A 15,087-nucleotide genomic window follows, 5' to 3' on the forward strand; every position below is an offset into this window, starting at 1 on the left:
TTATATATATTTATGTATAAAATGGGAAGCAGCTGCATGTGATTCAGAGACCATGGAGCATGGCAGTAAACAGCAGGGCGGGCGGGCGAGTGCCACAGTCCGACTCCACCGTGATTACAAATGGAAAACCGTGAAATCGAAAATACAGAATCTCCTTGCTGTCTATTAGAGTTTTGGCAACAGGACTGTGAGTTATTTAAAAAACCCACTATTTCTACTTAATGTCACATGAACAGACAAGACAGTGAGGTATGTGAGGCTTTTCCGGAACGCTCCGGAGGCTGAAGCGAAGTGTGGGGCCGGCGTCCAGCCTGGCGCGCGCTGTGATCGCAGCTGTTCGGGTGCGTGTTTCGGGGTCCTCTCCCACCGCCTCCTGGCTACAGGCTGGTCTGGCGAAGGGGTCTGTCTGGGTGCTGACGTCTGGCCCCTGTGTGGAGTGTGGGGTGGGTGAGGGGGCAGGGGCAGCGGGCAAAGCTGCGCAAAGGGCTGGAGGAAGGAGGCATATTTACCACACGTCACTGCACGACACAACACTTGTGCGCGGGCGCGTGAGCTTTACCTGCCCCGGGCGCCATCCGGAAAGCCAGGAACACGGGCTGTGCAGGGGAGACATTGTGAGCTGCCGCGGGGCCCCACAGCTGCTCCCACTGCCTGCTGGGACCTCAGCACCCCCACCCATCCCTCGGAAGACCCCCCTACTCTTAGATTGCAGCCCAACCCACCTCTGAGAAACCCCACTCAGCGCCTCCAGCAACCCCTAGGTACCAGCCCTCTGTGGTATAACACCCTCACCAGCCCCTGGGCCCCCCACTCTCACATAGCACACCTCAGCCCACACACAGGGTATAAACAACACCCTGCTTATGTGTGCCTGAGACTGGGGCCCTGGCAGGTGAACCTTGAAAACCAATGCTTTTGTAAAGGGGATACTTTGAGACAGATTATGGAACACTGAGAGGCCACCGTGCAGGCGCTCATGCCCAAGACTGGCCACGAGCCCTGGCTGCCGGGCAGCTCAAGAGCGGTCTACCTGCACACTCGATGGAGGCCTCAGGTCAGCTGCTGACAGTGACCAACACAGACCTCATTTTCTATTCTAATATGAGCGCGCGTTCTATGAAAACGAAGTAAGCCAGTTGGGTTTATTCTGTTAACCAGACTAAGGAGAGAAAACCAGGAGCCCCTGCTGCAGCTGCTCACCACTGCCCTCCCCCCTCCCCCACTGCCCCTCCCCCTCTACACCCTCCCCCTTCTACCCCCTGCCCCACCCACCCACTTCCCTGCCCTATCCACTGCCCTGCCCCCACCCGTCCACTGCCCCGCCCCATCCACTGTCCTGCTACCCCTATGTCCCTACTCCCACCACTGTCCAGTTTTCCCTCCACCTCCCCACGCTATCCACTTCCCTGCATCCCCCCGCCTGTGTCCAGGCTGGCCGCGTGGTGCCCCATCACCTTGTGGTCCCCCATGCAGACATTGGGCCCAATGTGGTCATAGGTGACAATCTTCTCTTCACTCTCTGACTGTAAAGCAAACACAGGGGTGGGAGTGGAGGTGCAGCCCAACTCCTGCCCAGGAGCCCCTCTGCACCTACAGCAGTTCCCAGGCTGGTGCTGGCCTGCTCTCCAACCAGACCCCTGTTCAGATGGGAGCAGACAGGCTATGCACACTCAGCCCACACTTTAGGACCAAGTCTCAGGTTCAGTCACAGAGAGGACCTTAGAACTGAAGAGAATGGCTGGCGAGTGAGTAAAGCTTCCACACTGGACGCCCGAGTGCCTGCTATTCTGGCCGGCATGTGGGATGCGACACATTCATCAAATTCAACATGGTAATTTACAAAGACAGCATAAAATTGCTGGTTTTCAGCTACATAGTCTTCAGACAGATAAACAAATGACAGCCTCACACCTCGGTGAGCATCCGTCACGGCAGCACTGCGCACCGTTTGCACCACACACCACCTTTGGTGTCTGCACGCCGTGCCGCGGGTGACTGAGCGTGGCGTGATGGATGAGGTAGGTGGGACGCTGGCTCAGACGGTTCGCCTGGGCGTCTGCTCAGGGCACGTGGGAGAGGGTGTGCCCACCACACCTGCAGGCGTCTGTCCTGGCCCTGGAGGCCACTGGCCAGCGCCGGGGTGTGCTTCCCTAGAGCCAGCATCCGCCATGGCTTTTTGCCTCACCTACATCCCTCTGGGTCCCCCACCCTGTGCACCCACACAGTGGCCAGGACGCCACACTCCCTGGCCTACCATGCTCACCCAAGCACTGCCATCAAGGTCAGGGTGCAGGGGGAGCCACTGTCCCTGGGGGGTGCTCTGTGCCCTCTCTAGCCCTGACGGCTCCCACCCTGGGCACACTCACCCTCAGAATCAGCTCCTTGGCGGACGGGGACATGAGGATGCGGTCGCACCAGGCAGGACACCGGGTGTTCATGTACTGCTTGCCCTGACTGGAGTCCTCACTGTACGGGTAGCTGAGGAGACATGGGGTGGACGGTCAGTGGCTCTGGGCTACTCCTTCCCAGTGTAATTCAGGGTGGCAAGGGCTGCGGAGGGCAGGGTGTACATGGAAGTGTCCCGAGCACAGGCTGCAGCACACACATTCCTGTGGACGTCACTCTGTACAGTGCTGTCCATTGTTCTTTCACTGCCGTGTCACGGCTGTGGTCTGGAGGACAGTGGGGACAGCACGGGCAGCCCGGCCCCTGATGATGGGGGAGGGGAGGGAGTGGGTAGGACACCACATCCGTCCGAATGTCAAGCCGACTGTCTGGGGCTGGCCCCTCGGTGTGGACCCAGTGTTGATGGTGAAAGATGGGTTCTTGGTCGGGAGCTGGTCGCCCAAGCCCTGCACCTGGACATAACCTTTTGGCCACTTTCCAGCATTTATGGTACAAAACAAAAGGCACAGACCATGAGGTTCAGACCCTCCCAGGCTGGGCTTCATCAGGCACAGTCGCTGTCCCAGGCTGTCCCTTTATCGGCTACCAAGGGCAGTGGCAGCCACACGAAGACCAACGGTCAGGCCTCGGGATGCAGGAAGTGAGGGGCCCCAGGGCTGGGACCTCAGTGGACCTGCTGCCAGGCTACAGGCCTTGAGGGCAACCACACCCAGTGAACCTCAGCAGACATCCCTGCCTGACTCACGGGAAACTGGGTCCAGTGCACAAGCTGGTCCATTCTGTGCTGGGACCCTGGGCGGGCCATGCCCACAGCTGCACCAGCCACAGGAAAGCTGGGGTGTGGCAGGTCAATCTGGGAGGACCAGCCACTTGGCTGCATGTCACATGTCTCGACACCAGCCCTCTGCTCAGCTGTGGCTGTGTACTGACCGCTGCAGTCTCTTCTCAGAGACACCTGTGGGCACAAGCTAAGTGTGTCCTGACTGACTGACTGGCCAAGAGCTCTGTCTCCTGGCTGGACCCGAAGCAGTGTTTCTGTGTCTGCACAGGTGGCTGGGGAGGGGTCAGGAGCCCTCACGGAGGCCTGTGGGTGGGATGGCCTACACAGGTGGCAGGCCTGGGCTTGCTGGTGCCTCACAATAGGGACCTCAAAGAATTATGCCCCTGGGGGAGCTCTGGTGGCCTAGTGGCAAGGAGCTGCAACTACAATCCCAGAGGCGCATGGTTCAAATCCACCAGATGCTCTTCCGGGGAAGGAGGGTCAGTCTCCTCCTGTACCAGTCAGATCTGATTTGACGGTACACTCGCACAAAAATAATAAAATAAATTTTTAAAAAAATTAAAAAAAAAAAAAAAAAGAATTATGCCCCTGATTAGCCTTGGCCTGCACTGGGGCAAGTGTCCCAGGTGACTTAATAAGGGAAGCAGCCGGGGTCAGCTGAGGCCAGTGTCCCACCCAGACACCAGCAAGGTGACCCCCAGATCAGCAAAGAGCGGCTGAGGGGTGCTGCAGACGGCTTTGGGAGGGAGTATGGCGCTGGGCCCCAGGAAAGGGTGGGGCTGCAGCTGGCACTGGGCAGGGTTTTAGGGACTCCGAGCCGGACACATGCAGCAGGAGAATGATTAATGTGGAGACTTATCTGAGAGCAAACCCAGTGGGTGGGACCCCAGGATGTGGGCCCTATCTCTGCCCACTGTGCAGTCGTCCTAATGACCAGCCATGCAGATAAGCCAACAATCGCCCACCTGTGTGTGCTGGCACCTGCCCGGCCCTGCCCCTCCAGCACAGCGGCCCATGGCCAGCTTGTTGACCAGGTGTCCGAGGCTGCTGACAGCACAGGGGCAGGACCTGGGTGGTGGCTTGTCTCATAAACAGTGTTGCCATGGACCCTGGGGACAACACAGCAGGGTGTCTAAGGCACTGTGCTGACTGTGAGGGGGAGTGCTCCTGGGGGTGGGGCGCTTCCTGAGCCCACAGGTGAGCGTCTCATAGCCGCTCCCCGATGCCATCCTTGGGAGAAGCCCAGGATGTTCCACAGCTTCTCAGCTGTGTGAGGCCTGGCTCTGACATCACCTGGTGGGGTCTAAACTGTTCCCCAACTACAGTGCTGCTTGCCAGCTGGGGACCACTGACCCCCAAAGTGTGGCATGGAGGTAGCTGGTGGTCAGAAGGGCTAACTGGCGTGGCACAATGAGGACTCGCAGGCAGAAAATAGACGCTGCCTCGAGAACAGCAGCTTGCAAGCCACCAAGTACCACTTAAATTCCTAACAAGCAAAGGAGACCACAGAAAAAGAACTGTGCAAGTGAATCTGGACAGGAGCCACTGATAATGGGCTGTCACTGACACAGGGGGCCACTGACATGAGGAGCCACTGACACGGGACCACTGACATGGGGAGCCACTGACACGGGACCACTGACACGGGAGGCCACTGACATGGGGCGCCATTGAAACGGGGTGATGAAGCCAGCATCCCATGGCCTTTCAGTCGGTCCAGCCAGGCCCTGGGGACAGCCTGCAGGCTGATGGCGTCCATCCTGGAGCAACCACTCATTTAAGTAGATCACCATCCTAGTTGCAGATTTCTACTGCAGCTTCACAACACAGCTTCCAAACACCCACCCAAATGGGCTTCTGAGCCTTGACTTAAAATAACTGTACCCCGTAAGGAGAGATCCCTACTCTGGCCAATAATGTGTATAAGCTCTACGTTTATGTTTTGTTCGAAAGTTAGCACTTGGTGTAAATCCGGTCCTTCTCTCCCCACCCCGAGGCCTCATGTGTCCCAGGCAGTTTGATGAGGCAGCAGTCTGTGCCGGTCAGGATGGGTCAGCGTTGACACTTCCACACAGGTGATGCTGACGTGGGGCAGTCTGCTCACTCTCTCGGATGCCAGTGCAGATGGTCCCAGGCATCACGGAGCTCAGAGGGACGGTGAAGCCCCCTCAGGAGCGGGGGCCAGCCCTCTGCTCATCTCCAACCAGAGCCAGTGGCACCCTGCTAGACCACCTGTGGGCGCCTGTCTCAGAGGAAGGCATCACAAGTGGTGCTGTCTGGAGCTGAAGATGTATTAGTATGCTAACCAGGTGACTTGCCCGCTTTGTTAGCTGGGCCTGGAGGGAGGCCCTTAAAGGGACAGAACACCTGTTTCCCCCAGGAAGTCTGAAAGATCCTTCAGGAATAGAGACTGAGCGTCCAGGACAGCAGTGAGTGCCTGCCCAGCAAGACTGGCCCCTGGTGATGAGAAACTGGCCCTCACAAGGTCACCCTGCTCACAAGGCCCCTCATAAGGCTGCCCTCCCTACAGACCTCTGTTCAGGGCCTCTGGCGAGGCCTGCACCCTGTCAACCCTGGGAACGCCAAAATCTGTTCCTGTGGTGCCAGGCAGATCCCATGGCCCACTCTGTACCACTGGCTCCTCTGCAGGGAACATCTGGCCCAAGGGGCTGCAGGGAGGCCCTACACAGAGACCACAGCGCACGTCTGCCCTAAGGCAGTGTGAGGACACGGCCACTTGTCTGTGTGCATTTGCTCAGTTCCCAGGATGACACTCGGATGGCCAGGTGCATGGCAAGACCAGGGCCCCGTGCGAGGAGTCCCTTGCTCTCCTGAACAGCATCAGGCAGACATAGATGAGAAGCCTCAGCCAGGTTGTCCTGTCTCCTGGGGTTGATGCAAAGGTTTCCTTAGGGAGAGCAGTAACTAGGGGCCAGTGTCATGGGGCGCAGGACTGGCTCTAAGTGTGGTGCTGGACAGAGTCTGGCCTCGCAGGGCCTCCAGCTTTTCTGGCCACTGTCCTGACTGCTGCAGGGCCCCAAGTGAGTTCCCGTGACTTGCACACACATCTGGCAGACCTGCAGGGCTGTGTGCCTCTGCTTTCACACTTGTGTGCTGGGACCCCGGCTCACAGACACATTGAGGAGGGCTGGGGCCCTGAGGCAGGTGGAGCCTTACCTGGGAGGAAACGAGATGTCCAGTTCACACAACCTGTCTTTGAAGACAGACAACTCTTTGTCAAATTCTAGGAGCTAAAGAAAAAAAGAAAGACAAAATCTCTGACTTTGCATTTTCCAAATGGAAGCTCCCAGAAGTTCCAGGGTCTGGGTGTGTACTGCATGCACCCTCATTCCAGGGAATCTACACAAAGATCTGTAGGTGCTGGAGCTGGGAGTTCTCCCACTGCTGCTCATAGAGCTTCCCCATCAAGGGAAGGGTGGCCTCTGCCATGGAGCATCCTGGGGGGGACTGATGGCACGCGGGCAAAGACTCAGCAGGAGAGTGGCCCGAACAGGAGGCAAGTCAGGCGCCCATAGAGGGACCGTGCAGTTCTGCCAGAGTCTGTGACAGGGCCATGTCAACTGTGAGGACCCTCAGATACACAGAGGGGCCTGTAGAGCCCGGACCCCAAGCGTCACACCACCTGAGCTTGGAGTCACTCAATGCTGTACTGACCGCAGGACTGGAGAGCGTGTCACCAGGTGTCCCTCCGTGGGCAGCCCAGCCCGAGCTCTCCTTCCTGACTCCTCCCTGAGACATCACTCCTGAGCAGTGACGTGGGAACACCTCTCACAGGCGAAACCCAAGCCCCCGAGCCTCAGGCTCTGCTGGGCCCCCACTAGCCCCCTGTGCTGCCTGCCCACGTCCCATTCCGTGTTAACGTCTTAGCAATGACAGTGAAGGGCCTAAAGGAAGCCAGCAGGCATACGTGTGCACCCTGGAAGGCATGATCAGAGGGGAGGGTGGGGCCTCGGGGCGCTTCAGATGACATCCCAGAATCCACGTGTCCCTTCCAAAGTCTTCACCAAGTCTGTATGTCTAATTCTGTGCCCCACATGAACTGGGTCCTGATAGCATCCACCATGCTGTGTACCACGCGACGTGTGTTGTGTATCGTGTGACCTGTATCCTGGCAGTATCCGTATGTCCATCACACTGTGTCTGCTGGATGTATGTCCTGACAGCATCCGTGTGTCCATTAAGCTGTGTCTGGTGGACATGTGTCCTGACAGCGTCTGTGTGTCCAGACAGCATCCATGTGTCCGTCATACAGTGTCTGGTGTGACGTGTGTCCTGACAGCATCCGTGTGTCCATCACGTTGTGTCTCGTGTGATGTGTTTCTGACAGTGTTTGTGTGTCCATCACTCTGTGTCTAGTGTGACGTGTTCCGACAGTGTGCCATGCCCCTAGAGGGGTCAGCCTGCATTAGTGTGTATGCATGTGTGACTGGCCTTTGGGAGTATGTGTGTGAGGACACCTGTGTGGGCCCATCCACATGCATTTGTCTCTGACACTACACAGAACTACATGTATGGGTTCATATATGTGTGTTCTATATGGGAGAAACTGGCTTTCTTTGATCCACTAGTTAATATTTTCCAGTTTTAATTCTGCAGAAAGACTTAAAGACCAGAGGCTTCCCAGGCACTTGTGGGGGGACCTGAGGGGCAGGCCCAGGACTCCCCAGGGACACTGATATGACACTGTCCTCGTGTAAGGTGGCAGCAGGGTCAGGAGCTTTCTAATTAACTAGATACTGCAAATCTGTCTCTGAATGGTCCACATGCCAGTCATCTGAGATGAGCACAAATGCACAGGGGACAAGGTGGCCAGAGAACAGGAAGGGCTGCGAGGTGCTTTCGGGGCTGTGGGCGTCACGGGGGGACGAGCAGGGCTGGGGCGTCACGGGGGAACGAGAGGGGCTGAGGTATCACGGGGGGACAAGTGGGGCTGGAGTGTGTGTCAGGGGTTGCTGGAGGACTGAGGTGAGGCAGGCCACCCCCTCCCATGGTCGGCCCAGGCTCCTCAGTGGCCCCTTCTGAATGGTCTTGAGTGTCACTACAGGCACAAGTAGCATCCATCCTAGGCCAGGTCTGGGGGCTGCTGGCCATCGGGACACCATCTCCCTGTGAGACTCAGTGGGGTACTTGGCTCTGAAGGACAGAATGAGAGCTGGCCCTCGGCTGTGTGTGAGGAAAGCCAATGTGGTTCTAACATGGTGACAGTGTGTGTCGCTGAGCTCACTGTATCTTGGGCAAGGATTTTGCAAATGTGATAACCAATTCCAGATGGATCTCAGGCATTTTTCTTCTTGATTACAAAGTAAAAAACGGAGTTGGCCATTGGGGACACTGACAGAGCAGCTACGGCTCGTGTGTACCTGTCAAAAGCTGTCCCCACCACGTTGATTCTACTGCTGCCAGCCGCACGGCAGAGAAAAAGGGCCCCGAAAAATCAATGTGTCCTGGGCTGAGTGGCTGCTAAACACACAGAAACATCTCTATTCCACAGGCTGTGCGGAGAACTCGGAGCCCTGGGACAGGCACGGAGAATTTAATCTCTCCAAACCCTTGCCAGGGCTCTCCATCCTGCACCCTGACAGCCACACTTACAATTAATTATACACTTTCGATGGGGCTATCGACTCAACAAAGCTATAAATCATAGAAAAAGTCAATAGGCATGGGCACATTCAATCATGTCCCGACCAATGATTACTGCTCTTAAAATACAATAATTATTTCCAGAAGCCAGCTTGAATTAAATTTCTGTCAGGTGGGTACAAGACCGCAGTGATGAAGGGTGGGAAGGATTTTAGGGGTGTACAGCACAGGGACATTGTCTGTGTAAGTGTTGGGGTTGGGGGCCAGGTGTGGACAAGAGGGTGTGCCTGGGACCCCATCGACTCTTCAGGCCATTGGTCTCCTCTTGGGGCTGCCTGTGTGAGGGTGCCCGTGGCAGACGGGCAGGACAGGGCACAGGCGTGGGTGGCCTCCTAGAGCCTGTGCCCACAGCAGCAGGAAGCAGCTATAGGTGGACACCACCTGTTTGGACTGGCTCCTGGTGGGAGTGAACATGGAGGTGAGAGCACGGAAGGGCCTTGGCAAGCCCATGCACAGCTGGAGCCCCCGAGGAGAGTTGGATCCACTCTGAGAAACTGGGGGAGCTGATGCTTCAAGTGCTGGGTGTACACGGTCTCCCAGGAAGCTGGACACACATCCAGGGCCCCAGGGAGCTGGTACACATCACCTGGGGTGCTGCATGCACACCAGGGGACACGTGGAAAGCCAGCACACCTCACCAGGGGCACTGGGTGCACAGTGCAGGGAGGGACCTGGTGCACATCTGGGGTCTCCCAGACCACTGGGTGTACATCAGAGGATACCCAGGGAGCCAGCGCACATCACCCGGGGTTCTGGATGCACGTCAGGGGGACCGTGGAGCCAGCACACATCGGCTGAGGCACTGGCTGCACAGTGGGGGATCCGAGGAAGCTGGGGCTCTGGGCAGGGGATGCAGGGAGGCCCCCGCCCTGACACTCACCGCTGTGCCGTTATTGTCTCGGAAGACCTCCTGGTTGAAGTAATCAAAAAGCTTCTTCTCCAGCTGGAGCATGACCTATGAAATCAGAAGTGGGTCAGCGGGGGTGAGGGGGGTGGGTGTCACTGGTATGAGCACCCAGCTCTCTGCAGCTCTACTCAGCACCTCAGATTCCTGCCGTTCCCCAAAGTGCCCCCAACCTGGAGGCCCTTGTGGCCAAGAGTGACCTGCTGGTCTGACCTGTTAGATCAGTCACACTGAGAGCCTCCCTAGATGGGCCTGGTGTCCTACGGTGTGAGGCAGGGACCTGCTTGCCACAGATGGGATCACTCAACTGTGCCCAGCCTCTCTCCGGCCACAGACTGACGGGTATGCCCTCATGCCTAATAAATACAGACTGACACCCACGTGCCCCCATGCCCAGTACACACGACTGGCCCAATTGTCCCCACGCCCAGAACACACGGAGTGGCACACGTGTCCCCAGGCGCAGTACACGACTGACAGACATATATGCTCCACTTCCCCCACACGTGGACTGATATACATGAGCCCCGTACACACACAGGCCTACCTTGTGGTCATTGTCCGATTCTCGAAATATTAGCTTGACGACTTCGTTGGTGTCAGCAGCCCGGATGGTTTGCATGGTGGCTTTTGTGCAGAGAGTCTGTGGGAAGACAGAGAATCAGTCATGGAGGAGGTCCTGGCTGAAGACACAGAAACCACAAGAGAAGGAGGGCTGACTCCAAGGCCGGGACCAGTACTTTCTGCAGTGCCTGTCGGCTAAGGTGGGGACAGCACACATCCATGGCGAAGTGGATGTCACCTTGTCACCGCAGGGCTACGCCACCCACACAAGGCAGTCCAGGCTGACCAAGAGCAGACAGCCAGCGACCGGCTGGAGCTGAGCAGCAGCTCAGGAAGCTCTACCAGTCTCCACTGTACCAGGAAGGAGAAAGCTTTTCCTTGAGGAAGAGCCGGCCACACGCAGAGACCAGGACAACGCTCAGATCAGCAGGGTGAGAGGGCAAGAGGCTCACAGGGAGGGATCTTTAGGACTGCAGTCCTTGTCAGCTTGGGGGGAGAGACAACACTCACAATTGAGACAGAAGCCAAGTGCAAACCAAACAGCGCTGAGAGAAAGGGAGATGGAAGGAAGGTACCTGTGAATCACAGACTGCCACTGTTAAGAGTCATCGAGATGACCAAGACCCACAGCAATCCCATGAACAACAGATCTGAACCCTGTCCTGTCCTGTGCCGTCCTCACAACCTCTGACACACTAGGGCCCACTGCTGCGGTCACCATGTCGATCCACCTCGCTGAGGGTCTTCCTCTCCTTCGCCATGCTTCCACCTTTCTGAGTTTGACACGCTCAAGGAATAGACCCTCCTAGTAACATGCCCAAAGCCTGTGAGACGAAGCCTCACCATCCTTGCCTCCAGGGAGCACTCTGGCTGCACCTTCTCCAAGACAGACTGCTTTGTTCTTGTGGCTGTCTGTGGGATCTTCAGCACTCTTCTTTAACACCTCGAAACCTAACATTTTTGTGATTTTGTTTAAGCTTACTGTTGCTCCCTTTAAAGGTTTGCTCAAGATGGTTGCCTACAGACTTTTAGCAAGTGGTAGTCACTACAGTTCAGAGGCATGTTCTTCTGTCATCCTTATTCATTATCCAGTTCTCAGATGCATAGCAAGTGATTGAAAAGACCACGACCTTGAACACCATAGTCCTCAAACTGACTCCATTGCTCCTCAATATTCTGGAGAGGTCCCTGACTGCAGACTTTCCCAGTGTAATAGTTCCTAATTTCCTGACTGCAGGTACTAAGTGCACTGAGCGTGGATTCCGACTAAGATGAAGTCACTGATAGTTTCAATTTTTTTTTCCATCTATCACAATGTTGACTACTGGTGCAGTGGTGAGAATTTTTGTTTTCTTGATGTTGACATGCAATCCATATTGAAGATGCAGCCTCTGATCTTCTGCAGCAAGTGTTTCAAGTCCTTCTCACATTCAGCAAGCAAGGTGTGTCACCTGCATAACAAAGGTAACTGATGAGTATTCCGCCAATCCAGATGCCACATTCTTCTTCATAAAGTCCACCTTCTCAAATAATTTGCTCAGTATACAGCCTGGAAAGGTATGGAGAAGGGATACAACCCTGACAAACACCTTTCTTCATTTTAAACCATGCACTGTTCCCTTGCTCTGTTTGCACAACAGCCTCTTGGTCTAGGTGTAGGTTTTGAATGAGCACAGTTAAGTGTTCTGGGATTCCCATTCTTCTCAATGTTAGCCATCATTTGTTATGAGTCACACAGTCAAATATGCCTTTGCAAAGTCAAGAAAACAGAAATAGACATATGTTTCTGGTGTTCTCTACTTTCAGCCAGGATCTATCTGATATCAGCAATGATACCCTGGTGGCACAGTCTTCTAACCAGCTTGAACTTCTAGCAGTTCTCTGTATATGGATTGTTATAGCCAGTTTTTAATGTCTTCAGCAGTATTTTGCTTGCATGTGATATTAATAATACTATTCAATAATTTACACATTCTGTTGGGTCACCTTTCTTGGGACTAGGAACAATGACGGATCTCTTCAGTCAGCCAGGCAACAGTACTCCAAATTTCCTGGCATAAACTGGTGAGCGCATCCAAGGCTACATCTGTCATTTGAAACATGTCAAGTGGTATTCCATCAATTCCTGGGGCCTTTTTCAGTCAATGCTGTTGGGTACAACCAGAAATAAGAAAACCCCAGATGAGGAGACTCAAGAGCGTGAAGACGGGGATTTTCCCACAATTAATCCACAATGTTCAACGCTAGATCCTACTCTTAATGGGGGTGGGTGTTTTTTTGGGGGGTTGAGGTTAGAAATGGAAATGCTGACCTTGAAATCACACAGAATTACAAAGATCACAGAACAAGACATTGCTGAGTGACAGAGGTGGAAAATAGACATCATCTGTTTTTAGAACTGACCCAAACCAGGGAATCCAGACGGCAAGGAATCAGTGCCTGAGCACCCACATAGGCTAAAAGAACAGAACGAGGCGTCCAGGAACAAACTCTCACATCTGAGGCAACTGATTTTTCAGTAAGGCTGCCAAGACAGTTCCATGGGGTGAGAGAGGTGCGTGCTCCCGGGGAAATCCTATCTGCATTTGCAAAAGAATGAAACGATTCTTAGGCTTCTAAGAAAACGCAGAAGAAAAAAAATCTTCATGACCTTGTGTAAAAAGAGTGGGGTTATCACGGGGATGGTCGTCTGATCTCCACTAATCCCAGAGGCGGAAAAGCCTCCATCAGCAACATCCACAACACATGCTGGTTCCCCTGAGTCAGACGTGACCCCCACGCTTCCACACTAATCCCCACACCAATCGTCCTGTACTACTGCTGGCTCCGAAGTTCACTGCAGTGACTGCACGGACCTCACAGAGCCAGACTCACGGGTACAGTTTTTACTGGAGAAGCTGCCTGGCTATGATTCAGGTTGGCAACAGGTTACAATTCCCCTATCAAGACAGCTTCTCAAGCTGCTCACAGGCCTTTATGTCTCAGCCTCTCGGTTCAGGTCAGCGTTCTGCCCATCTCTCTCCAGTTGGTCAGCGAGGCTGGGCAAAGACTTCTCTCTCTGGCTCTGTGGGGCAGTAGTCCCACGTCAGCTCTGCCTCATGCCAGTCTCTGGCTCTCTGAGGAGGATGCTGGCACTCTCACATGGGTGCAGGAATTTCTGCCCCACAGGACCTTTGCTGCATTTGCTGTTTCTTCTCCTTTGCTGGTAATGAGCTCCCCACCTTCTGCTCCTAAACCAGTTTCATTGAAACCTGATGGGATGGGAAGGCTGCCCACTCCCATCATGAGTTATTAAACGTATCCTACTTCATGCCCCACCAACGAAGTGGGGAAAGGCAAGCTGAGGGCTAGGAAACAGGGCCATCAACTCATGACACATGCCAACCAGCCCCTGACAAAACAAAAAAAATGTTCCATTAAAAGGGTGACATGTTACACTGAACTTCATCAGAATTTTAAAATTTAGTTACAAAAAATACTATTAAGACAGGAAGATAAGCAAGAGATTGGGAGCAACACTCACAAAGCATACATTTGATAAAGGATTTCTGTCTAGGTCCACAAAGAATTCTAACCACTCAGCCAGCAAATGACCCAACACCGACCTGGACAGACATTTCACCAATGAGGATACACAGGCCAGCAAGCACATGGCCACCATGCACAGATGTCCACCCTCAGGAAAGTGCAAACCTAGAGAGACACTGCAGGGAGGTGAGCGATGACGACCACACAGGACGAGGCTGTCCACACCCAATGTCCACAAAAGGCAACTCTATGGACACAGGGCAGACAAGGGGCTGTAGGGGCTCTGAGGCAGGGGCAGGGGAGGGCAGTGACTGACCAGATGGGCTGTCCACGGCACAGAGGAGCACAGATTGACTGTGACATGTGTGTCAACCCACACTTCAGTAAGGCTGTTAACATTCTTCCTACTGAAGCGACCACCATAATATACAGATTTTAGAAAGAATTTCTCTGACCCAGGTCTGTAAGGTCAGCACAGACATGTGAACTGCTGGTGAGGCTCCATGAAGGCCCCTGAGTGGACACTGGGACTGGGTGGGGACAGGCAAGAAGGGTGGCATCTGCCTCAGCACCCTGCATGCCCCTCAGCCACTCGCCACCTTGTCCCCTGGCATGGGGTCACCAGCCAGCATGAAGAGTAGTCCCCTGGCTTTGGACAACAGTGAGGGCTGCATTCCCAAGTAGCCCAGGTTACAGACATTTACATGCAGAGCACAGCTCACGAAGCAGGTCAGGCCCTGGGAGTGGCTTCTGCACTCCTGTGTCACAAGCCAGTCTGGCTGCCTCAAACAACGCCGGGATTAGAGCCAGCATGCTTGCTGCTTGGGCCCAGCGCCCAGGTCAGGCTCCATCCAGATGCTAATGCGCTTAAGGGGCTTAAGCAGCTTTCCCCTGAATGGGAGGCTGGGCAGCAGACAGACATTGTCACCTCCCAGGACTTGACTTGGGACATTCAGGCTTCTGCAAAGGCATCTGCTGGAAACCCTTCCAAACCGCTTTATCCCGGGACTTCAGGGGCTCCCAAGAGAGGGCAAAGGGGGAGGCCCACGTGCCGCCCCTCACCCCCAGAGCCCCTATTGCAGGTTCTAAAGAAGGGGCCGTGCTGGGTGCCCTCAGTGTTTTCCTCCTGCCTTTCAGCCCCCAGCCGTGAGCACTCAGGCAGAAACGCAGGGCCAGGCCTTCCGCTCACAGATAATGTCCCAAATCCTAACACTTATCTTTTCTACCAGCCACTGAGGGG

General features: G+C 54.9%; 1 protein-coding gene across 1 annotated transcript in view; it reads right to left on the reverse strand.

The window, feature by feature from the left end:
* Positions 1-508: 508 nt before the first annotated feature.
* The window catches only part of INPP5A (inositol polyphosphate-5-phosphatase, 40kDa), a 168,447-nt gene continuing 153,868 nt past the window's right edge, over positions 509-15,087 (reverse strand). Inside the window, exons 10-15 of the mRNA XM_006879857.1 lie at positions 10,303-10,398; positions 9,732-9,806; positions 6,365-6,438; positions 2,367-2,478; positions 1,455-1,523; positions 509-596 (exon numbers count right to left, since the gene is read on the reverse strand). Of these exons, the coding sequence (XP_006879919.1) occupies positions 516-596; positions 1,455-1,523; positions 2,367-2,478; positions 6,365-6,438; positions 9,732-9,806; positions 10,303-10,398 (507 nt within the window). The 3' untranslated portion in view covers positions 509-515. The remainder of the gene's footprint in view (positions 597-1,454; positions 1,524-2,366; positions 2,479-6,364; positions 6,439-9,731; positions 9,807-10,302; positions 10,399-15,087) is intronic.

This window comes from Elephantulus edwardii, unplaced genomic scaffold, assembly GCF_000299155.1.
Source record: "Elephantulus edwardii isolate Elephantulus edwardi_28Jun2011 unplaced genomic scaffold, EleEdw1.0 scaffold00006, whole genome shotgun sequence".
Taxonomy (NCBI): Eukaryota; Metazoa; Chordata; class Mammalia; order Macroscelidea; family Macroscelididae; genus Elephantulus; species Elephantulus edwardii.